The following is a 25,256-nucleotide window of genomic DNA, read 5'->3' as shown; positions in this document are numbered from 1 at the left end:
CTAATGGACTCCACAGTCCTCAGCGTGGGATCTGTTACAGCTTGATTAATGCATGGCTTTGCTTTTACCTTAACAGTTTTAAGTTTCGGAGCTGGAGAGACGGAGCAGCGATTGAGCAGCCACTGTGACTGCACACTTCTCTTGCCGAGAACTGGAGCTCAGTTCCCAGCATCTTTGCTGGGCAGCTCACGACTGCTTGTAACTCCTACCCCAAGGAGATCTAATACCTTCTTCTGCCCTGTGGGCCCTGCACACAGCTGCACATATACACACATGCATACAATTTTTAAAATCCTTTTTTTCTTAAGCTTTAAGCAACAAGTTTATCATCTATATGTGCTTAATCACTACTACCGAAGTCATTTTTCTCTTCCAGCTCATCATGACACACACACATAAATTCTCAAAAAATGTTAATAAAACAAAGGGTTTGATAAATAAATACCAGTGTTGGCAGTGAAGAAACAGTCACACCCATGACGCCACTGGAAGGAAGGACTAGATAACCACGCATGGTGGAGAGCAGAAAGAGCTATCCCTCTTTGTGGATGACTTTTAAATAACTTGAATATAGTTGTAACAGCGAGTGAAGTCAAAGGACCAGAAATTCAGCCTCAATCCCTAGCCGAGAGATGCTCTCAGTCATAAGTACAAGAAACTAGAGCCAGGGCATCTATCAGTCGAGAAAAGCAACTCGAAATGAGTGGAGTATCCAGTATGTACGGTTCATGCGTGACTTATGGTATTCCTGCAGGGGGTGGAAAACGGTGCCTGGGTGAAAATGCACCATTGTGGATCACTCTCAAAACAGTAAGGAAAAAGCCTGTCAGAAACATGCTGCATGTTTGAGTTTAAAAATACGCAAAAGGGAGCTTGAGAGATGGCTATTGAGAGGACCCGAGTTCAGTTCGTAGTACCCATGTCAGGCGACTCACAAACACTTCGAATTCTAGTTCCAGGGAATCTGACGCCATCTCCTGGCTTCCATGGGCACTGCACTCATTTACACACAGAAACGCATACATATATATATATATAATTTTAAAAATATAACATTTAAAATATGCAAAAGGAAACAATATATACACACACAGTAAAAATATTTTAGAAAGCAAAGAAATGTTAAACAGAAAACGTAGGATAGTAGCCACTACATATGGAGAAAGGGGTACAAGAAGCCTTCAGAGGCTGTGAATGTTCTGGTGCCTCAGCTGAGGTATCTGTACACAAACATTTGTCTTGTTACTAAATGTAAAAATTTGCGCTGTGTATTTTGTGTGTATGCACATTTCATGGTTTAAAAATCAATCATCAGGGCTGGAGAAATGACTCAGTGGTTAAGAGTGCTTGCTTCAACATCATGAAAAACCAGAGTTCAGAAGCCAACACACACACCATCAGTCACATGTCCTGCAAATGCCTGGACTCTAGCTACAAGAGATCTGATGACCTCTTCTAGCTTCCACACTCAAGGGCATGAACACACACAAACAAACATGCACGCACAGACACAAACAAATAATAGTCTTAACAGATGGTCTTAAAAAAGCTCACACTCCCTGTTGGTAACAAAGAGTCCCCTTTGGTAAAAATGCTTTGATTATTGTGATGTTAAGATTTCAGTGCAATATCTTCAGTCATTAGTACAATTATTATTTCCTTTGTTTAACTATTTTTGAGGCAGGGTCTCCTAATGTTAGTATGGGCTCACCTGCAACTCTCTATGCAAACCAGGTTGGCCTAGAATAAATATTCTCTCTCTCTCCCTCTGTTTTTTTCAAACAGGATCTTGTTGTGTAGTCCAGGCTGCCTCAAACTCAGAGTTCTGCCTGCCTTTTCCTCCTGAGTGCTGGCAGTGTGTGCCATCGCTGGCCAGCTGGCCTAGAACTCTCACTACCTCAGCTTCAGCTCTCTAAGAGCTAGGGTTACAAGTACAAGTCTCCGTGCCTGATTCAATCAACATTTCTTGACATAAAAGTTATGCAATGTATCAATATTCTTTTTTTAGTATTTCTTTTAAAAATTACTTGTATGTAATTGTCTCTACGTGTGCTTACGCATACATGTATGTGCAGGCATACAAAGGCCAGTAGCGGGTGTGGTACCCTCCCTACCATTCTCCACGTACTCCTTTTAAGGCAGGGTCTCTCCCCTAGCTGGGGCCTCATGTCTCTGCTGGCAGGCTGGATGCCAGCAAGCTGCATCGATCCTCCTGCCTCCACTCCCCCCTGAGCAGGGGTTACTGAATCTGCATAGCATTTGCAGGACATCGGATTGCTATCCTGGTACTGAAATCCAAACTCTGGTTTTCACAGTTGCACAGCAGGCACTTTCAACCACTAAGCCATTTCTCCTGCCCCAAATCCAGTTTATTACTCAAAAAAAAAAAAAAAAAAGTGATTTAAATTATTTAATTCCTCTTTCAGTGTTTATATTTCATAACCAAAAAAGATAGAGTACTTGGGGCTGGAGAGATGGCTCAGTGGTTAAGAGCACTGTCTGCTCTTCCAAAGGTCATGAGTTCAATTCCCAGCAACTGCATGGTGGCTCACAACCATCTATAATGTGAACTGATTCCCCCTTCTGGCAGGTGTAAATGCAGATAGAACACTCATATACATAAAATAAATAAATCTTTAAAAAAAACAAATAAAAAAAAAAAAGATAGAGTACTTAACACTACTTCTTTTATATGTGTCAGGGTTTAGATCAGAAGTGGATCACAAAAGCTCCTGTGCTACCGACTGAGCTTTAGCACCAGTGGTCCAGTGGGATGTGACTGGACCACAGGAATACTGATCTCATCAATGGATTCAATTATGCATTCACAGCTTAATTGATTTGGAGGTAAGGTTTCTATTACAAAAGTGATCACGTTCCCCCTGCCCCTCCCCCGCTTCCTTGTCAACCGTTTTAAGCTACCAGACACTTCTTCCATGATGCCAAAGCTCATCACAGGCCCCTAAGTAGACTTAAGTGCCCATGGACTAAAACCCCTAAAGCATGAGCCAAATAAGTGTTTCCTCCTTTTGGTGGATTTTCTTTTTTGTCAGTGGGCTGGAAAGCTAAGTAATACAATCCGCATGTTCAGATCTCACAGGTATGAATTATAAATACAAGCCACTCAGCGGAAGGCTTGAAAAGGCATCCTAAAGAGGAAAAAGGAGGGAAATTACAGAGCTTCCAGATGTCTTTCAGGAAACCAGGAGGCAGAATGATCATTTTATAGAAATGAAAACCAGGCTGAGCACAGAGGTTCAGGCCTGAAATCCCAGCACTTAGGAGGCAGAAATAGGACAGTCACTGCAAGTTCACGGCCAGCCTGATCTACAGAGTGAGTTCTAAAACAGGCAGAAATACTTAGGGAGAGCCTGTCTCGAAACCACAACCACAACAAAAGCAATCAGGTTGGGCTTTCCTCTGGTCTTTGAGGATGACACTCATTCCCTCAGTGTGGACAGGCTTGCAAGAGTCCAGGTAAGAGAGTGGAGGGACAGTGAAGCTGGGCACAGGACACCTGAAGGAAAGCCACCACAGGCGTTTCCTCCCAAGCATGAGGGCCTCGGTTCTGATGCCCAGCACCCACAGAGAGACGGGGGCAGCAGTGCACACCTCCATTCCCAGCACGGGAAGAGCTGGAGATGCACAGGTTCCAGGAAACACGAAAGGAGCTAGCCTTGCCCACCCGGCAAAGCCCCCAGCCAGTGTAACCTGTCTCAAAACAAAAAACCCTGTGAGGCTGCCTGAGGACCGCCACCCCGGCTGTTCTCTGACCCCACTGACACTGTGGACGCACGCACACAGACACATGCGGCTGCTGTGGCGAACGCACACAACTGTGGATATTCTAGGATTCAGAGTCCACGGCATGGGAACAAGAGGGGCTTCTCTGCCACCTTCTGTCACGCAGGCTTTGAGGGACACTTGACAACCCAGAGAGGTGCTTGGGAGCAGAATGGAACGGTAGGGTTAACTCCAGAAAAGGAAAAAGAAAAATACTGCACCCTCATAGGCCTCCCAAACCATCTCTCAGATCACAGGCTCCTGACCCTCCCTCCCATCGCTCTCCTGAAGTTCACCGTCGACACATTCTTCATGCAGGGTGATGCAACTCACCAAACGATTTTCATCAAACACTTCGAAAAGAAGCCGATGTTGCTGTGGAAGGACCTAAGTAAAAAGAAACAACCATTCTTTAAAAACCGGAACGTCTACCCACAGACACCAGGAAACATTTTCAAAATGGCAACTTGCTGATCCAATCACATGGTTCAATTGCAGCCTCACATCCCCCACCGTCACCCTCAATCACATAGTTTTTGTTGTTGCAACAGTCTGTAGAATTTTTCAGGGCTGATGGTTTCCATTTTTGCTGAAATATTTCAACAGTTAAAATCTACTTAATATCAAACATAACACAAAGTACTTATTTTTAAACATACCAGAGACTGAAGATGTTAAATAAATATACATTTAGGCAGGAAGTGATGGCACAGGCCTGTAATCCCAGCATTCTGAGGCAGAGGCAGGCAGATCTCTGAGTTCCAGGTCAGCCTGGTATATTTGGTGAGTCCCAGGCCAGCCAGGGGTACGCAAAGCAAATTAAAAAATATATATATATAGGAGTTCAGTGGGTACAGTACTTGCTATGGAAGCATGAAGACCTGAACATTATACTTACATAATCAAGTATCTCCTTCATAGGGCATGAAGCCACCCACAGTGGGCTGGATCTTCCCCAGAGGCACGCCCACAAAGACAGCCCAAGCCAGATAATCCCTCCCTGAGACTCTCTTTCCAAGCAACTTTAGATCCTGTCAGGTTGACAATTAAAGATAACCATCACAGCAGCCAAAATAGTGTCAAAATAAGGGGCCCCTTCTACAAATGAGAGTGCTTCATGTACCATCCTAGCCTTTGGATGGTCACGTATCTGCATGCATACAGGCGCAGGCGCACGCGCGCGCACACACACACACACACACTATTATTTGATAATTTTTTCTTTGTAACTGATTTCAGGAATGTACTTACCTCAGGATACAGTTTCAGTGCACAAAATGGCAAAGAAACTGCAAAATGTAATCTCTGAATTTTATATATTTTATATACAGAAGCAATGCAATTTCTTTCATTTTATAACTTTTTAAAGATTTATTTATTTATTATGTATACAGTGTTCTGCCTGCATGCGTGCCTGCACACCAAAAGAGGGAACCAGATCTCACTGTAATGGTTGTGAGCCACCAAGTGATTGGTGGGAGTTCAACTCAGGACCTTTGGAAGAGCAGCCAGTGCTCTCAACCACTAAGCCATCTCTCCAGCCCCATTTTATAACTGTTAAATATGAACAGATCATCAGAAATCATAGTTGAAGGGGCTAGAGAGTAGTTCAGTGGTTAGGAACACTTGATGCTCTGCTAGAGAACCCCATTTCAGTTCCCAGTACACACATGGCAACTTCCTTGCTGCCTGTAATTCCAGTTCCATGGATGCAACACCCTATTCTGATCTCTGCAGGCTCCTGCATGGTATCCACAAACTCACCCAGGCTCACACACATACACGTAAGTAAAAATAGAAGTAAAAAGAAATCACAGATGCCCCCAAAGAAAATGAAACAAACAAACAAAAAACAGCTATCAAAACTATAAGCAGCATCCTTCGAGATGCTTAGAATACTCTCGAGATGCTTAGAATACTCACACATAAAACAAACAAAAATAAAAATGGTATACTAAAGAATGAGAGCTACTGGAGAGCAAAGGCTGCTGGATTCAAATAGAAACAGTTTAAGGTGAATCTGTGGCAGTCTCTCAAAATATAGAAAAAAAAATGCTGAAGGAAAAATACAGAAAATTTAAAAGTTTTCTGAACAGATTCTAATAATTCTAGCTGGCTCACAACCATCTATGATGATATCTGGTGCCCTCTTGCAGACAGAACATTGTGTGCATAATAAATAAATCTTAAAAACTACCTCATTTTTGTATGTGGATGCACGCACATGTTTGTGCGTCTGTGATGTATGCACGTGTGCATCTGTGTCCAAGTGTGCTCACCTATGCCACATGTATAGAAGTCAAAAGTTGGGTGTCTTCCTCAACCATTTATGTTTGGGAAAGGATGTCTCGCTGAACTTGGGCCTTTTTATTTTTACTAGGCTGACTGGCTACTCAGCTGTTTCTGCCCCTAGCACTGGGGTTACAGGTACATGCCATTATACCTGGCAAGAATTATTCAATTTTTTTTAATGGTCTTACTGGGTCTAGCTATAGGTTTAAGCTGGGGTTCAAGTGATCTTTCCACCTTAGTTCCTGGATAGCTGATTACAAGAATACCATCACACCCCAGTTTTACAGAGATTGAAGAGCCTGAGCTGGTCTCAAACTCCCCAGGTAGTAGAGGCTAGCCTTGAACTTCTGATTCTCCTGGATCTCCCTTACAGGTCTTTAGCATCACACCAGGCTTACACTCACATTTTTACATGTATAGATAAGTAGTGACAGTAAAGCCTTGATGCCAAGCACCTCCATTTTATTTTTTTTTAATACTAAGATGTCCTTTGGTCTGCAAATACATGCCATGTGCACTCATGCACACAGAAAAGGTGAGGTAGGCAAAATATGTTGCTCCTACCGGGAGATACTTCCTTTAGAGGTCTAGTTAGCTTTCTCCTACCTATCCAAAGATACTGGAGAAATAGAAGAAGTCATATTCAAATGACATTTTCTAATTTTTGTAGAGTCACAAAGATGTCCAATTTAAGGACTTAAAATCGTTTGGGACAACCCTGCATCTAGCCAGTTGGCAGCTAGGGCTGGACATAACCTTAGTGGCTCAGTGCTTGCCTAGCATGAGCAAAACTGTAGGTTCAACCCCCAGCAACACACACACACACACCTCACACACTGTGACGTCACCATCAGGTTGGTTACGAGCATGTCTTGGGGGACTATGCTGACTGCCGATTGATGTAAAAGGTCCTGCCCACTATGGGCAATCCCATTCCCCAGGCTAAGTACCTGAACTACGTAAAATGACAGAAAGCTAGATGAGAGCAAGCAGCCTGGGCACTTCATTTTTCTCAGCTCTTGAAAGTGGGTTTTATGTGAACTACTCCTTGAGGGGTAAGCCAAATAAATTCTTTCCTCTCTTAAGCTGCTTTTGGTCAGGGGTTTCATCACAGCAACAGAAATGAAACTAGAAAACGAACAATGTTCAGTTTTATTCTCTCATCTACATCTGGTTTTGGTAAGAATACTTTTGGCTTTATGAACAAATTGCAACATGTTCCCTCCTCTTCCATTTTTCATAAAACACTGTGCAGAATTCGTGACAGAATTCAGCAGTGGAACTACTGAAACTGAATTCTTCTTTGTTGAATGCTTTTAACTTAGTTTTTTTTTTTTTCTTTAATAGATACAGAATTCTTTGGACAATGTATTTCTCATTAAGTGAGTTTTGATAGTTTGTATCTTTAAAGTAATTGGCCCACTTCCTCTAAATTGACAAATTTAAAGGTGGAGAACTGCCAATTGCATTCCAGTTTCCTCTGGCCTCTATGGGCACAACACTCAATTCCACACATACACCTACCCATGATTTAAAATAATAAAAATACATTCTCAGAAAGGGGCTGGGGACGCGGATGGCTCGGCAGGTATATGAGGGCTTGCATGCAGGCCTGGTGTAGTATGTGTGCCCTCTAGGGGCACCAGGATCCGGTGTGCCTTACACGCACACATGTAAGGAAAACACTTATGCACGATGACATGAAATAAAATAAATCAATGTAACAACAACAACAAAAAAAAAAGTGAAATACCTGTGAGGTAAAAGACTCCTACAATAAAAAGTTCAATACACTGAAGAAAGAGACTGAAGACACCAGAATATGGAAAAGTCTGCCACTATCAGAGACTAGATGATTTGTTTATGTGTTTCCAGACAGGGTTTCTGTGTAGCCTTGGCTGTCCTGGACTCATTTTGTAGACCAGGCTGGCCTTGAACTCACAGAGATAAAGCTGCCTGTCTCCCAGAGTGCTGGGATTCCAGGCCGGCACCACCACACCTGGGCTTTTGAGACTAGAAGATTTAATACTGTGAAAAATGGTTGTTACCAAAAGAAATCTTCGATCCAATCCCATTAAAACCCCAATGAAATTCTTCACAGAACTAGGAAAAGTATCCTAAGATTCACATGAAAATCAAATGGCTGAATCAATCCTTAGCAGAAGGAACAATGTCACATAGTAATGAAACACCTCAGGACTGGCACAGAAGCAAACATGCAGTCAAGGGAGTGTACTAGAGGACCCAGAAATAAGCCCACCAAACAGAGCCACCCAATTTTTGACTAGACTGTTGAAAACATACTCTGGAAAAAGCATAGCTGCTTTAATGCCTAGTGGACCTCCAAAGGAGAAGAATGAAGCCAGATCTTTATCTCCTATCTCATATAAAAATCATTTAAGGGGCTAGAGAGATGGCTCAGTGGTTAAGAGCACTGTCTGTTCTTCCAAACGACTCGGGTTCAATTCCCAGCACCCACATGGTAGCTCACAATTATCTGTAATGCCCATTCCATGGGATCTGACACCTTCACACTAATGCACATAAAATAAAGCTAAATAAATAAAAAATAATTAATTAATTTAAAAAAAAAAACCATTCAAAACCCATCAGAGACCTTAATGCAAAACTCTGAAATTAAACTCCTTGTTCACTGCAGCGAGACTGTGAATTAGCACATCCACCAACAGGAGGCAACATGGAGATCCGTCACAGGATAGAACACAGTGCTGGAGAGCTGACTCCATGGCTAGGGGCACTTGTTGCTTTGCAGAAGAGCGGGTATGGCAGCACCCGGTGGGTCACAACCCTCTGTAACTCCAGTTCCAGGAGAGCCATTACCCTCTTCTGGACTCCAGGGGGACCGGGCACATATGTGATGCAGAGATATTCAAGCAAGCAAAAGACTCATACACATAGAATAAAATTAATTAATTTTAAATCTTTTTTTAAAACCTGAAAACAGAACAAAAAAATATTTTAATTGAAAATAGTACTACTATTTAATCCAGCTGTGATACTCTTGGGTAAATAAACAAAACGAAAACAAAAACAAAGAAATAAAAAGGAAAGGAAAGAGCATGACTGCTCCTAGGTATGGTGTAGAAGAAAGTTTATTACAGATAAAGGAGACCAGTCAGAAGTAGACACATCTGGAAGAGTCCAGAGTGGTCATGACCCCGAACCGTATGGCGAGAGGGGGACAGGAAGAAAGAGAAGGGAACCATGTACAGCAGCCAGGAGGCCAAAGACGGACAAAAGGAGGACTGAAAGAGGAGTGAGCAACCAAAATGTCTGGCTTATGTAGCGAAGAGCCTCTAGGAGAAGGGCAGGCCTGCCCCTGGGCTGGAGGATTCGTGGTAGAGGGCAGGCTGTGCCAGATAGCCCATACCCGTCACAGGTTGGAACTGAGGAATGCGGGGAGAACCTGGAAGCCAGGTCCACTATGATATGTGAAACAGGCACCTCAGCAGCTTGTCCCTGGTTTGAAACTTAACACTGGCAACATATCCAGTAAGTTAATGTAGCACAGAGATACTTACACATCCACATTTACTGCTGTAGCAGTCACAGAGCCATCAACAGATGAATGGATAAAGAAAATGTGGTCCACACACAGTAGAATCTCATGCAATCATAGGAAAATTGAAAACATGACATTTCCAGGAAAATGGACACAACTAAAAATTATTTATGAAATAAGCCACTGAGAGACAAATACTGTATGTTTTCTCTCAGCAAAATTTGCATGTGTGTTTAGATTACAAAATTAGACATGGGAGGCACTGAAAGAGGAAAGAGATATTTGTTTTTGTTTTTCGAGACAGGGTTTCTCGAGACAGGGTTTCTCTGTAGCCTTGGCTGTCCTGGATTCAATCTGTAGACCAGGCTCGCCTCAAACTAAGAGAGACCTGCCCGCCTCTGACTCCCTGAGTGCTTGGATTATAGCTATATGCCACCCTGCCTGACCAGGAAAATATATTAAGAGGAGGTGGAAAATAGAGAAGGCAACAGAAACCCTGATATAAGAAAGTAGAAAGGGAAATAGGGGAGTAACCTGAGGATGAAAGAGACAGCTGGGGACGGGGGCGAGGAGTACCAAGACAGTGGAGGAGGGGATAAATGAGAGCAAAGAATGATGACATGTTTGAACATGCCATTAGGGGTCAATTTATTTTTGTATGCCAATCTAAAAAATTAAAAAATTGTCCTATACTCTGAAGTTATCAAGAGATTTCTAAAGTTGATGTCATATTTTCTTATGGCTAAAAAGCAAAAAGAACAAAGAAATAATCTCAAAGCAAGCAGAGATGAAGATGAGCAGACAAATTTTAGTTTAGCTTATTCTCTATTAACATCTGTTAATGCTATCATGGAAGTAAATACATCAAAAATAAACATCCAGGTGGTGGCGCACACCTTTAATCCCAACGCTCAGGAGGCAGAGGCAGGTAGATACTTGAGTTCAAGGCCAGCCTGGTCTACAGAGTGAGTTCCAGGACAGCCAGGGCTACACAGGGAAACCCTGTCTTGAAACAAAACAAGAGCAAATATGCAGAGAAAATGTTGGTTTGCTGAAAAAGGCACATACTTCCAGGCAAAATACAGTAAGTAAAGTAATAATAATAAATTTTAAACAAGCAACTGAGCCCCTTGGGAGGAGTTAGAAAACTAACAGGCATGCCAAGGAAACCGCCCAAGACACAGCAGCCTCTGGCCGAAAAGAGCAACACCAAAAGTTAGTTTCACTTTTCTTGGAAAGACTCTAACCAGCTCTGAGCCACTTCTTCAAGATTCCAAAATCTCAAACCGGTTTCACATGCTGGTACTGGCACGCTGAGTGGAGGAAAGGACACTTTCCTCCTCTGAATATGAATACCAGAAGCTCCGCGCTGGCACTGGCGTGCCATCCTCAGCAAACTCTCCCCTTCCATTGCCCTTCCTCAAAACTGAACGCACAACCCAGACAAGTGGCTCCCTTTCCCTGACTGAAACTGAGTGTGTCCACAGAAGTCTTACCAATCCAGTTGCAGCCACATCCAATTTTTTTTAATGATTTATTTAACTTTATTTTATTTTATGCCTGCGTGTATGTCTGTGTGAGGGTGTCAGATTCCCTGGAAATGGAGTTACAGACAGTTGAGAGCTGCCATGTGAGTGCTGGGGATTGAACCCGGGTCTTTTGAAAGAGCAGCCAGTGTTCTTAACCATCTCTCAGTGTCCATCTAGACAGCCCCACCAGCACCACCTTTTAATGAAAAAAAACTTTTTTTGTTTTAATAAGACAAAATAAACATTTACTCAGAAGAGCACTGCACCAAGGGAAGAGAGTAGATGAGCCTACAGCTGCGAGTCCACCTTACGTATGGGCCAGGTCAGAGCTGTGAAAAGTACACTGGAGAAGAAATAAAATGGGAAGGCACGTCTATTTAAGAATACTGGCCATGTGTGACTCCGCAGGCAAAGAGGACACTGAGGCAGCAAGAACTATTTAAGGAAAATACAAACAGAGAGGACCCAGCCAAGCCAGAGAGTATGGATGGAATGGTGGTATGGACCTGAGGAACACCCCCCTCAGTCTCCCGGGGCTGGGATCTGAGGTGGGGTGAGGGGAGGCTGAAGGTCAAGGGCGATGTGTGGCGGCAGCACCCACTTATTCCCAGGAGCACCCGTGTTCCTAAGCTGGAGTAAGAGCACCCTAAGTGCCCACAGTGTTTCTCAACAGCCTCAGCATTCCATCACCTTGTACTATTGTCCTAGGATTACTGGTGCCCACTACGTCATGAGTGGTCCTAATTTCAACTCTCTTTCAAAAGACCTACTTAGTTTGACTTTGCTCGCACAAGTGCATGTGTGCCTGGTATACTCAGGAGAGGAAAGGGCGCTGGATCCCCTACGGCTGGAGTGACTGATGGTTGGGAGTGACCACATGCATGCTGGGAATTGAATCCTGGCCCTCTGTAAGAGCAACTAGTGCCTTTAACCTCTGAGCCATCTATCCCAACCCTAATTTTAACTCTCCTTAAAAATTTTTGCGCGGTACCTGGGCACGGTGGCGCACGCCTTTAATCCCAGCGCTCAGAAGGCAGCGGAAGGTGGATCTCTGTGAGATCAAGGCCAGTCTGGCATATATAACTAGTCCCAGGCCAGCCATGGTTGACAGCGAGACTTCGTCAGAAAAAAAATTTTTTTTTTTTTTTTTTACAAATGTTGGGCCCAGTCAAATGTCTCAGCTGATTACAGAGTTTGTTATGCAAGCCTGGAGCCTGAGTTTGGTTCCCAGGACCCATATAAAGGTAGAAGGAGAGAGCCAAGTCCACAGAGCTGTCCTCCAACTGCGCCACACTGACCATGTCCCGTGCCTGGTCTCACTCACACACACATCACACAGGCACAGGAGTAATAAATACAATTCAAAACTCTAGGCAAATTCCCAGATGTTACTTTGGAATACTGTAAAAGAGCACTTAGTAGTACCTAAAATAAAACACATACTTACTCTGAACAGTATCTCTTCGTTCCATTTTGGATTCAAAGACTAAAAGACAATAAACACAGTACAATTTTTTTTAATAACCTGTCATATAAAGCACAAAGTTTATTAAAAATGTCTGGGAACTGGCTAAAGCTAACCTTTTTGATAGTCTTCGTCTGCACGCTGGTAAGGACCCCACTCATGGGGTCGTACAGGGTCACTCTCACGTAAGGGTCGCTGTAAAAACAAGTTTTTGTGCAAGTTTAGTCCAACTGCTCCAATGATCAGATTTTCAGAGTCTTCAGTTCTATTATCTCGTACCCTTAAAATCCAGGGATGTATACGCAGGCTAAGCATTTGCAGAAATTTACATTTTGTTAAAAACCGTGTCAGTAAAGTGGGCAAAGGTTTAGAGTGCAGATCTCTCATACACAGGTCTGGTGACTCGAAAACTTTTTAGAGATTCTGACAATGTCTCTGACTCCTAGTCTCTCTTCTGAGAACACACAGCTGATTCAAGGTTTGGAAAGGCAGCTTTTCCACACCACAGGTGTTCCCGAGCTATCCCACTCCTATGGAATAAAAACGCATGCAGGCACGTACACAAATACAAAAGTGGAAGTAAGTCTTAAAATTTTAAGTCTTCAAATTAAGTCAAACCTTTAGTTACATTAAAATAAGACAAAAACTGTGGCTAAAAATAATTAGGTCTTGAAGAAGCAGAACCTCTTAATCACAGCACTCACAAGGCAGCTCCCTTATGAGTTTGAGGCCAGCCAGAGCTACATGGTTAGACCCTGTCTCAAAAATAAAATAAGCCCATCTCTTTAAAGACTTCCTGTGTGTGTGTGTGTGTGTGTGTGTGTGTGTGTGTGCGCGCGCGCGCGCGCGAGCGCGCACGAATGCATACAGGTGTCCACGGAAACCAGAAAGTGTCAGGTCCCCTGGAGTTAAGAGTTACAGAGCCACCTGACACACATACCGGGAATCAAACTCAGGCCCTCTGCAAGAACAGCAAGTGCTCTCACTGCTGAGCCGTCTCTCCAGCCCCAGAAACCCTCCTAAGGGGAGACACATAGTTTTGAAGACAAGAGTAAGGACACTCTTGTCCAACGGCCTCCACCTCAGAGGGCCTGAACTGGCCTTCACCAACTCCTTAATCCCCCAGTTCTTCCTTTGACCTAGCTTTTCTAGGTGTATCTATGTCTTTTGAAACTCCTCTATTCCCGGCTCCCCTTTCTTCCTGCAGCAGAGCTTAATGCATTTTTTTTTCTTCCTTTCTTAGTTAAAGTTTACAAGAGAATGCTTGGTAACAGCACTTAGCAGAGCAATTATTCGACACCAAACACCGCTGTCCGCTATTATCCTTTTGTCCAAGTTGTATAGACTAGCCTGCAGCAAGAGGGCGGGGCTGAGAAAACAGCACCTGCCCCACACAAAACAACACCCAACCAACCCAGCACCCAAACTTCCTCATTCCCTTCACACCCAGGACTCTCAGAACCACTAAGTCTGCTTTCTGTCTCTGTCCTCAGATCTATTCTGAAAATGCTTTGAAATATTCATATCTGGATCCTTACACCATTTTTAACTTCTCTTCTTTCTCCTCCTCTGTCCCTGACAGGTTATCATGTAGCCCAGGCTGGCCTAAGCCCCTCTGTGCAGCTGAGGAGGACCTTGATCTGAGTCTACTGCCTCCACCCCATTTGCTAGAATTACAGGCGCACATCAGGACACGTGGTGTACATGGTGCTCTAGAGCAAACCCGGGGCCTTGTGCATTCTATGCAAGCTTTGTAAGACCCTCAAACAGTGAGTCAAAGACTCAAGAGGCTTCTGACTCGTCCAGACTGGGAAATACACACGTGCATGGTTGAGACACTAGGCTGTGCTTAATATTACCCGGCAGCAAAAGATCTATAACCCTCACAGGGCCGGTGCCTGTCAAAGGACTACATACATTCGAACATCTATTTTGCAGTCAGGAAGGCTTACTTTGCAGCCGTTAGGATGCATTCTTTAAGCCAGTCATTGGTGACACTATACAAATTTGTTTTTAATCCTTCATTTTAAAGATTTATTTTTATTTATAATTATAGACGTGTTTGTGTGGCACCTGTACATGAGTGCTGGCGTCTGCAGAGGCCTGAGGTTTGGGAGGCCCCTAGAACTGGAGTTACAGGCAGCTGTGCATTGCCAGACTGCAGTGTGGGGAAGAAGCCTAAGCAGCAAGTGCTCTTTCCTGCTGAACCTTCTCACTCCAGCCTCACATAATGTGTTTTAAGCATGTTTTAATACTTTGAAAAAGGAATGAGTGTCTTTATCCATTTGTATAGAATTTTTCATTTTCCTTTAATTCTTGTCAAATTTTAAGCTATACAACTTCAAGTTCTATTAACAGGCATATATCCATTTCTTATATGTTCTTAGAGATTTTATAATCATTATTGAGTATTTGGAAATAGTTTCCTGTTGAGCTCTTATTTTATCAGATTTTAATGGAATCACTTTAATGTTTGTCTGTTTTGTTTTTCAAGATAGGGTTTCCCTGTGTAGCCCTCGGCCATCCTGGAATGCACCCTGTAGACCAAGCTAGCTCAAACTCAAGAGATCCACCTGCCTCTGCCTACTTAGTACTGGGATTAAAGGCGTATGCCACCACTGCCTGGCTCTTATTCACCTTAATCTTCATCATACCATTTTTGTATCCATTTTCCCCAAATTAGCTGAATCACAGTATCTTAAGCATCTTTTTGAAAAAGCTGCTTCATTACTTATTTACCTATGTATACGCACATACGCCTGTGTTATGTGTACATGTAGGTGCCTGCAGAAGCCACAGGAGGACCTTGATCTCCTGGAGCTGGAGTTATAGACAGGTGTGAAGCAGCTGGCGCGGGTGCTGGAAACCAAAATCCAGTCCCCTAGAACAGAGCAAGCACTCTTCACCGGAGACAGCTGTCTCTTCGTTCCTTATCTAACACCCTGTACTTAATGGCTGCAGGATCGTTCTGCCCTCCCTGTCCCTCCCCATCCCCCAGCACCAGGGATTCAACATAGACCACACCAGCCCTAAATTTTCGAAGGTATCACTATGGAGCTCAGGCTAGCCTAGAACTCAGTCTTCCCAAGTGCTAGAATGACAGGTGTGGGTCAGTACGTCTTGGGAGTCTGATTTTCTAATTTACTGTAATAATCTCTACTTTGTGTTCCTTTCTCTCCATTAACGCTTCGCATAATTAGTGATATGACTGGATACAAGCTGTCCTTCCCTTGTCCTGTCCCCTTTTAAATTTTGTCTTGCACTGGCTTTTTAAATTTTTTTTCAACATTTTCATTCTAAAATTTCTGCTTTTACAGTCAGGTGGTGGTAGTACATGTCCTCCATCCCAGCACTTGAGAGACAGTAGTCAGATGTCTGAGTTCAAGGACAGCCAGCGCTACACAGAAAAACCCTGTCTCAATAAAAAACGAAACAAAATCCCCCAAAAGCAAACAGCCAGCTTCTGCTTTTTTTTTTTTTTTTTTTTTTTTTTTTTACAAAACCGGTAATTCTTTGCATTACTGTTGATGGGTGGTTTACCTGTGTTTTCTATTTGATAAGCTTAATGAATCACTTTACCTAAGCTTTCTACTATACTATTCTTCCATATAGGTTCATAGCAGACACACACACACACCCCTGCCCTTTAAGCTGTAATTGTCACGGGTATTTCTTTTCCCTATAATATGAATCCATAAGATCAACTTGTGAATATGACTCCAAAGGACCCTGTATAAGCTTAAGCGCACTTATTGTTCTTTCAAAGGACTCAAGTTTGACTCCCAGCACAAACATGGCAGCTCAAAACAATCTGTAACTCCAGTTCCGGGAGAGTCAACACTCTTCTGACCTCTGTGGACATCAGGCACACAGACACATACACACAGGAAGACAAAACACCTACACACATAAATATAAATTTTAATTAAAAAAAAAAAGAAGTAGCTGTAGATTCCAGATATTTATCATTCCTGTGTTCTTTTCCTTTCTGAGGATCTGAGCATCCATCTTGCAACAATTCTCTTCACCAGGAGCTTTAACTTGCTTTAATATTTCTTCTTTGAAAAGATTTAAGTTGTATTTGTGTATGTGAGTGCAATGTCTGCGGAGGCCAGATGAGGGCATCAGATTTTCTGGAGTTGGTCACAGGCAGTTCCTTGAGAACGATCCTCTGTAAGAGTCTATCTAGCAATCCTTACTGTTGAGCCATCTCTCCAGCTCAGTTGTGTGTTCTTTGACTGATTGTCTTGTTTAGCTCTCTGATCTTTCTGGAACTTAGTTATAACAGACCTTTTGTTTTTATCTATCATCTTCTAGTTAGTAAATGATTCCTGTTAAATCTATGTTCTGTTCATCTCTGCTCTACAGTTATCCAAGCGTTTTAATTTCAAATACTATATTTCAGTTGTAGAATTTTCCATGTATTTATTTATTTAGGTCTCTATTTCTTTCCTGAGACTTCCAGTGTCATGACTGACCATGAGCATGCATGCATTCATCCTTTCTTCTTTTATTTCCGATTTTTGATTTTTAGAAACAGTGTCCCTCTATGTAGCCCTGACTGTCCTGGAGCTCACTCTGCAGACCAGGCTGGCCTTGCCTTCACAGAGCTCTGCCTCTGCCTTCCAGCATATCCTGCTCCCCTACTCTTTACTGACTGACAGCATGCTCCACGTCCCTGGTTCTTTACACGCCAGGTGATCACGTGTTGTCCATGGACACTGTATGCCGAATTACAGAGACTCTGGTTTCTGTTATTTTCCTCTCTTTATCTATCTTGCTTGGACAAGGGTCACAAACTCTGTTGGGCAATAACTCTGCCCAGATCTTCTGACATCAGCTGACTGCCTAACTCTTTTTCTTCCAGGACCCTCACAGCTGCCATGCCTCCTTCACACTCATTCTTGTTTCTGCACCACGGAGCCCAGCCGCTGTTCCAGGCTTTCGGGCTGTGGAGACCGCCAACCACTGCCAGGATTGGACTCCAGGCGGCTTCAGACTAACTCCTAAAACGGGGAAGCACTCTACACAACTCCTTTTGTCAGGAGTGCCTCCATACCAGCATTTTGCCGCTCTGTTCGGTCTATGCTCAGAGCTACTTTTTACATTATACCCAGAGAGTATGGTGGTTACTGTCTGCTAAAGGATAATTATTTATCAGTAATAAGTTAATAAATTTATTAATTTAAAGGAGGATTAAAATTGTATGACTTTCTGGGGGCAGAACTGAATAATAAATCCATAACTATCACTGTCTTTTACAAATTCAGTAATTCAAGCATCAAGAAATATAATAAACCAACTAACCTGGAACTGTGCACCAGAAGTTATTAATATTATCATTCAAATTTCCATTTAATCAAAGTTCAAAAAAAAAAAAAAAAAAAAAAAAAAACAACCCTGACAAATGCCAAATTTCAAAATCCTAATCCTATGCACTATACTTACCTGGCTCCCAAGATATCTTTCTTAGCCAGGCCTATGCCAGCAATAACCTTCACTCTTACAACTCGTGTATTATCCTAAAATAGAAAAAGTTCTGTTTTATTTTCACATAATTTATGAGTTTGTATTACAAAAGTAACTAGGACAACAATATTAGAGGAATATTTTAAAACAAATAATCCAATTAAAAATTACATAAAAGAAAATAAAAACAAAATTTAATATTTTTAGGTACATTTGATCACATACAAAGAAAAGCAAAGAACTAAAGGCAAGTTATTACACTCAGAATTTAACCTTACTTACATGAAAATCTAATGACAAGTTATAATTATTGAAGCTTTGTTATAATGTAAAATCAAAAGCTCGTTATAACTGTAATATCTACTAAGAAAAGGTAATTATTTTTAAGTCTCATTAAACAGTTTGTAAATAGTAACAGTACATTCACTCAATTTGTCAAATATCAATTACCTTGCGTATCACAGAGGAAAGAGAACTTCACTGTCTTAAAGGGACATATCACCTGAGGGAGCCGGGCAGAGGCCTTAGTGCCTATGTCTGGGTGTGATGGTACACCACTTGAACCCCTTGGAGGCAGCGCCAGGCAGACCTCTTTCAGTTTGAAACAAGCCTGGTCTACATATGCTCTACGTAGTGAGTTCCAGGCTAGCCAGGGCTTCACAGTAAGACCCTGTCTCCAGAAAGAAAGAAAGATGAGAGAGAGAGAAGGAAAGAAAGAAAATCATGGCGCTGAAGAAATGACTCAGCAGTTAGGGGCATCAGCTGCTCTCCCGAGAACCTGGACTCAATTCCCAGCACATGGTGGCTCCCAACAATCTGTAAGCCCAGTTCCAGGGTCAGAAGGCCTCTTCTGGTCTCTACAGACACTAGGAACACACAGTATAGAGACATACAAACAAAACACCACACACATATAAATAAAAATGGAAAAACATACATTGTGGGACTGGAGACATGGCTCGGTGGTAAAGAGCACGTGTTCCTCTTCCAGAGAACCGGGATTCAACTCCCAGCACCCACACGGCGGCTCACACCCGTCGGTAACTTCACTTCCAGGGGATCCGACACCATCTTCCTGCTTATCCAGGCAAAACTCCCATACCCGTAAAAATAAAAACAAAAAATACATTGTATGAAATTCTGAACAAATTAATAAAAACATTTTACTTTCTGAAGAGATACGTATCAAAATATTCAGGGGGAAAGGGCACAAGTCCTATAACTTATCCTCAAGTGGCTTAGCTGTGCATGTGTAAACCAAAGGCATGAGCACAAGGATACCAAGCTGTGGACTGGGTTCATACAGAAGTATGTGTTATATTACAAACAGTTTAAACCAAAAGAGGATAGGTATTCTGGATTCATTTCAGCTACTGGGGAAAAAATTATCCCAACAAAAAGCAATTTAGGGGATTTATTTGGTATACAAATTCCTCAGTCTGCCTAGCTCTGTAATCCCAGCAGAGGCAGGCGGATCTCTGAGTTTGAGGCCTGCCTGCTCTACAAAGCGAGTCCAGAACAGTCAAGGCTACACAGAGAAACCCTGTCTCAAAAAACAAAAACAAATTTCTCCGTCCATCATGGAAGCAAATCAAAGCAAGAATTCAAGGTCTCGGATCACATCCCCAAGTCTCTTCTCTTGCTTGCTTGCCTTAGCCAGCTGTTCTCACATTGTTTGGGACCCTGCCTAAGGAATCTAAAGGTCAGTGTGGCATAATACATACTTCTGCAAACTCAGTCCACAGTCTGGCAATACTGTGTGCATTTTCTTTAACCCGCACAAACTCATTCATATTCACATCCAGCTTTTTATTTGCTAATTGTGCTGGCTAGTTTTATGTCAACTTGATACATAAACTATTGTCATGTGAGAAGGAACCTCAACAGGGAGAACGCCTTACGATTGGATGGTAGGCAAGCATTTTTAATTAGCGATTGATGTGAGAGGGGCCTGCCCATTGCAGCTGGTGCCACCTCTGGGTCCTGGGTGCTATGAGGCAGGCTGAGCAGCCACGAAGAACAAGCCAGTAAGTGGGCTCTGCATCAGCTCCTGTCTCCATGTTCCTGCCCTACTTCCTTCAATGACTGCGATGTGGCAAGCTAAGTTAAAGAAAGCCTTCTCCTCCCCGACTTGCTTCTGGTTGTAGTGTTTCTTTACAGCAACAGGACAGTAACTAAGAACACTAAGCCACTGGAGAATAAATTACTAGGGACGGGCTGGGTCTTCTCACATGCCGTAATGATCAAGACAACCCCCAGAGGTCAGTCCATAGGCCAACCTGCTCCTCAGTAAGGGCCTTCCTCCCACCCCGCACTTGGTACATGCCTTTAACAGGCGCTCAGGAGGCAGAGGCAGGCTAATAGAGCTCTGGTCTATACAGTGAGTGCCAAGGCAGCCAGGGTTAGACAGGAAGACCTAGTCTCAAAAATATATGTGTGTGTGTACGTGTATAATTGCACAAGATACAGATATAAAATTAATAAAATGCACAAACTTCAATGAGTAATGTTAAAAATACTGTTGAAGGACATGGAGGAAATAATAAATGGAGATAACTCTCTGAGCTTCTGGATGAAAATATTCAATAAGTCCAATTTTCTCCAAAGTAATACATAAATCCAACACAATTCCAATCCCCAACCTCTTTAGTTTTCTGGGTGTGTGTGGGTGTGTGTGTGTTCTTAATAAATGAATTGAGAGTCCAATTCCAAGTATAAAAACATGCTAGAAATGGCACCTGATTACTATCTTACACAACACACATAACAAACAAAAATTCGATGGGGGTGGTGGCGCACACCTTTGATCCCAGCCCTGCGGGGGCAGAGGCAGGCAGATTCTGTGAGTTCAAGGCCAGCCTGGTCTACAGAGTTGAGTTCCAGGACAGCCAAGGCTACACAAAGAAACCCTGTCTTGAAAAACAAACAAAACAAAAAAAGTTCACAAGAGAGTCAGGAAAATGGCTCCACACTCCGTGGTACTTGCTGCCAAGCCTGGCGACTGGAGTTCAAATCCTGGGACCCACATGATAGAAAAGAACTGATTCCCACAAGTTGTCTTCTGACTTCCATGCATCTCCATGGCACATTAACACTAATACACATCCACGCACACAAACACACAAGTAAACAAATATAATTTTTTTTAATATCAGAAGAAATTCAACATGAATTTCTTAATATTTGCATGAATTTAAGTAGAAAAAGAATGAGGGCCAGGGACATCGCTAGGTTGGTAGAGTGTATGTCTACATGCAGAATGTCCTGCATACACACAGGGGGCCAGGGGCACCCTGAATCTAACCCCCGTCTCTGCTTCCAGACAGGATTACAGGTTTGCACCACACCCATAAACCCAGTACTCCCTCCTAGACAAGAGCTTGACCAACAAAGCTACGACTCCAGCCTCACACACTGGCATCCTTTTTTGTTATGGTTTACTTTTATTTAATAAGATGTTTGTGTTTGTGTGTGGGTATTGCACATGAGTCCCCGTGGGAGGCCAGGAGAAGGTATGTGGGGGTCTTCTGTTGTTCGAGTTACAGGAAGTTGTTTGCTACTCTACATGAATGCTGGGAACTGAACTTGGGGCATTCACAAGGGCAAAGAGTGCGCTGAGCCTTCTCTGCAGCCCTCAACAGAGTAATTCTTTTGTAGAAAAATTCAATTCTTGCACCCCTATGCTTGTCAGCAGGTAAAGCCAAAGATACAAAGTGATACCCTTCTTTAATTTCACCCTCTCCTCAAATCTTCAGTAAGTTCATCTAATTAGGAAACGCACTTCTCACAAAACTCAACAGTCTCCAGCCTGTAAAGAACTGCCAGTCCCCGGGAGGAGGCTGGAAGGACATCAGGCTACAATCCCCAGAGACTGCTGAAAACTGTCCGGCACCTTCAACCCCAGCATTCTAACAGGAGGCGGGCACAGGAGGATCTGAGTTCTAGGGCAGCCTGGTCTACACAGAGAGTTCCAGGTTACACAGTGGAGGCCCTGTTTCAAAACAGAAAAGGGGTGGTGAGTTATTTCCCTTTGTTATCCTAAGTGACCATCAGGGCAATCTGTGTAAATTGCACTACACGCCTCCATTTAGCCAAGGCTTCAACAGTGAAACTTCTGCAAACAGAACCTTTCCACAGGATATACATGAAAAAAAAAAAAAAAAAACTAAAGCTCATCAAAAAGTGGGGGAGGTTCTGGACCCAACTTCGGCATGCTTTAATACCCCCGGCCATCCAGTGAGTCAGTCCCTAATCACTGTGTAATATTAAACTACAATTCTCCACATTCCATGCCATTTCTATCCATTTTTCTCCCCGAAGAATCCATTTCCTTCTTTTGGAGATAGAAGCTCTGGTCAGGGCTGAGCTTTCCGAGGGCTGGGACTGCAGGTGTGTGCCATGACGCAGCTCTAGACGACCTTGGTTTTCTTTTCTTTTTTCCCCCTGAGACAAGGTCTCTCTCCACAGCCCTGGCTTTCCAGGCAGGACCTTGCTATAGAAACCATTCTGGCCTCAAAATTACAGAACTACTCCTGCCCGTGACTCCCAGGGGCTAGAATTAAGAACATTGGCTGCCACATATGGCGGTACATGCAGTTCTGGAGATCCAGTCCATGGCTCTGGGTACACCAGGCAAGCACTCCACCTACTAAGCCACACCCCCAGCCCAACCACTTTTAATCAACAGCAGAGGGAGGCCTACTCTCAGACCAGTCTGTGAGTTCAGAGATGACAGCTGCCATGTTTCCTTCTTTAAATAGCGTGTGTGTGTGTCTGTGTGTGTGCGTGCGCGTGTGTTCCAAGGCCTCATTTGGTTTTGTGATAAACCAGAAAATAAATGCCAAATGACAGCAATGAGCTGCCAACTACCACCAGAAAACAAGCCATTTCTGTCTTTTTCACCAGACAGTGAACTCCTTGGAGGCTGGCAGTCTTTTATCCTCTCTGTACCCCTGGTGCTTGGCACAATGCACACAGAACAGTTAATGAACGTCTGCTGAGCAAATATTAATAACCCAATTAGCACCGCGGTGGAAGATGCTCACAGGAAGATGCCTGTCTCGGTCTTCCTACCTCACTCTCTTCCTTAACGCACACAAAGCAGGCACAGAAAAAACGGAAGAGAATCTGACTCATGGAACTCACACCTAGACCTTTATCAAGGGAATGTAACGGGCCCTGGGCCATAAAACCTTCAGAAATGCAAATCCTTCAGTGAGTTCAGGAAGTCCTTACTATAAAGGTGGAGTTCCCAGCCCCAGCTGCTGCCGAGTACCCACAGAGCTTATTTTCAGCTGGGCAGATGGAAAAGGCCATCAGGAAAACAAGATACTGGGCTGAGAGGAAGAAAAGAAAACGGGGAAAGAAAGATAGCTCTAGCCAATATTCAGTCTGTAATCGGCTGGCTCTGTTGGAAGGAGGCGAGAAAAGAAATCTGGGAGAGGCGAGTACAAGAGTACAGAAGGCCCCAGGCTAGGGGAGGAGGCCAGCGTGAGGTCCTCCACACTGGTGTTGATGCAGCAGGCAGAGAGATAAGAAAGGCATCCCAGCCCTAGCGGCAGCACCGCGAGAGCTCAAGCCCTACACAATAACAGGGGCTAGTCAGACTGTCACCCTAGCTGGTTCTGAGCAGCTAGAACCTGCCCATCACCGCATTCTGAGCATTACCCGAGGACGGCACGTCTAACGGTTTATTTCGTGTGTATGTATCCTGCCTGACTTCCACAGAGGTCAGAGGAGAGCACCATTTCAGATGGATGTAAACCACCATGTGGGTGCTGGAAAGCAAGCCCAGGTCCTCTGTAAGGGCAGCGAGTGCTCTTTATGCTGAGCCCTCTCCACAGTTCCCCTTTAACCTCTCAAATCTATAAACATTCAGGGACCAGCAGAAGCTACTGTGCCTGTGACTTAGCACCAGGATCGGCCTTTGTCTTTGCCTCTCTCCTCTACTCTTCCCAGCTCCAGTAATCACCAATCTACTCTCAACTTTTAAGTAAAGATGTATTCGTGTGTTTGTGTGTGTGTTTATCCACTGATCGGCCTTTGTCTCTGCCTCTCTCCCCTACTGCTCTTCCCAGCTCCAGTAATCACCAATCTACTCTCAACTTTAAAGTAAAGATGTATTCGTGTGTGTGTGTGTGTGTGTGTGTGTGTTTATCCACTGATCGGCCTTTGTCTCTGCCTCTCTCTCCCCTACTGCTCTTCCCAGCTCCAGTAATCACCAAACTACTCTCAAATTTTTAAATAAAGACGTACTCTTTGTGGTGTATGTCTTCGTGTCCAAGTGCCACAGGGCCCGGAAGAGGGCAATGGATCTGGAGCTGAAATCTCAGGTCGTGGGCTGCCCCGAGAGGGTACCGAGCTCCGAACTCTGGCCCTTTACAAAAGCTCTTAACCACGAGCCGTTTCCCCGGCCGCTCTACTCACAACTTCTGGGACAGCAAATTTTTTTTTAGATTTTTTTAGATTTAAATCTTAAGAACCCTAGCTCTAGGCCTGGCTTACTTCACTTAATGTCTTCCATTTCACCATGTTAAAAAAAAAAAAAATGCCAGGATCGCCTAAGAAATTAAATTCTAACCGCAACACACACACACACACACACACACACACACACACACACACAAAACGTTTTCAAAATACCCTGCAACGATTATGCCCACTGTTTATAAACAAAAAGATCTTAGGGAAATGGGGGGAAAAAAAACAACGGAGGGCGCCAACTTGCTAGCAGAATCCACCATTACAATAGTGTCTGGAGGTACCTGAGGAAGGACTGGGGATGGGGGGACTGGGAATTTCCAGCTAATTGGGCCCAATCCTGATAAAAGGTACATGTGACCGCTGGATGAAGGCACAGGAACTCGCGGATTCGAGACACACAGACACACACACACACACGCGCGCGCGCGCGCGCGCACGCACACACTCTGAAAGGGTCCCTGTTGAGCACCACGAAGTCTTTAATGCCCCACCCATCTGAGACAACCGCCAGCTCCATCGAAGCTCTCCTCAAGAGGGCCTCACTTTTCGTGAGCGCGAGGCAGAGTCGCGATTAAGTTGTTCGACTGTAACAGACGGCCTCGCCTGCCTCCAATCCTTGGGCTGCAGTTTACAAAGCCAATAGCTGGGGGGGGGGGGTTTCTTCAAGCCTTTATGCTCCTTTCGCCTTCGTTTTTTTTTTTTTTTTTTTTTT

General features: G+C 43.6%; 1 protein-coding gene across 1 annotated transcript in view; it reads right to left on the bottom strand.

The window, feature by feature from the left end:
* The window catches only part of Nedd4 (NEDD4 E3 ubiquitin protein ligase), an 85,696-nt gene that overhangs the window by 59,806 nt on the left and 634 nt on the right, over positions 1-25,256 (bottom strand). The window contains exons 2-6 of the mRNA XM_055598375.1: positions 18,999-19,164; positions 18,041-18,114; positions 12,709-12,787; positions 12,575-12,613; positions 4,117-4,170 (exon numbers count right to left, since the gene is read on the bottom strand). Of these exons, the coding sequence (XP_055454350.1) occupies positions 4,117-4,170; positions 12,575-12,613; positions 12,709-12,787; positions 18,041-18,114; positions 18,999-19,164 (412 nt within the window). The remainder of the gene's footprint in view (positions 1-4,116; positions 4,171-12,574; positions 12,614-12,708; positions 12,788-18,040; positions 18,115-18,998; positions 19,165-25,256) is intronic.

The sequence above is a fragment of the Psammomys obesus genome, unplaced genomic scaffold (assembly GCF_907164565.1).
Source record: "Psammomys obesus unplaced genomic scaffold, mPsaObe1.curated_primary_1811, whole genome shotgun sequence".
NCBI classification, from domain to species: domain Eukaryota; kingdom Metazoa; phylum Chordata; class Mammalia; order Rodentia; family Muridae; genus Psammomys; species Psammomys obesus.
The sequence above is the reverse complement of the archived record's forward strand: the minus strand, read 5'-3'. Positions and strand labels throughout refer to the sequence as shown.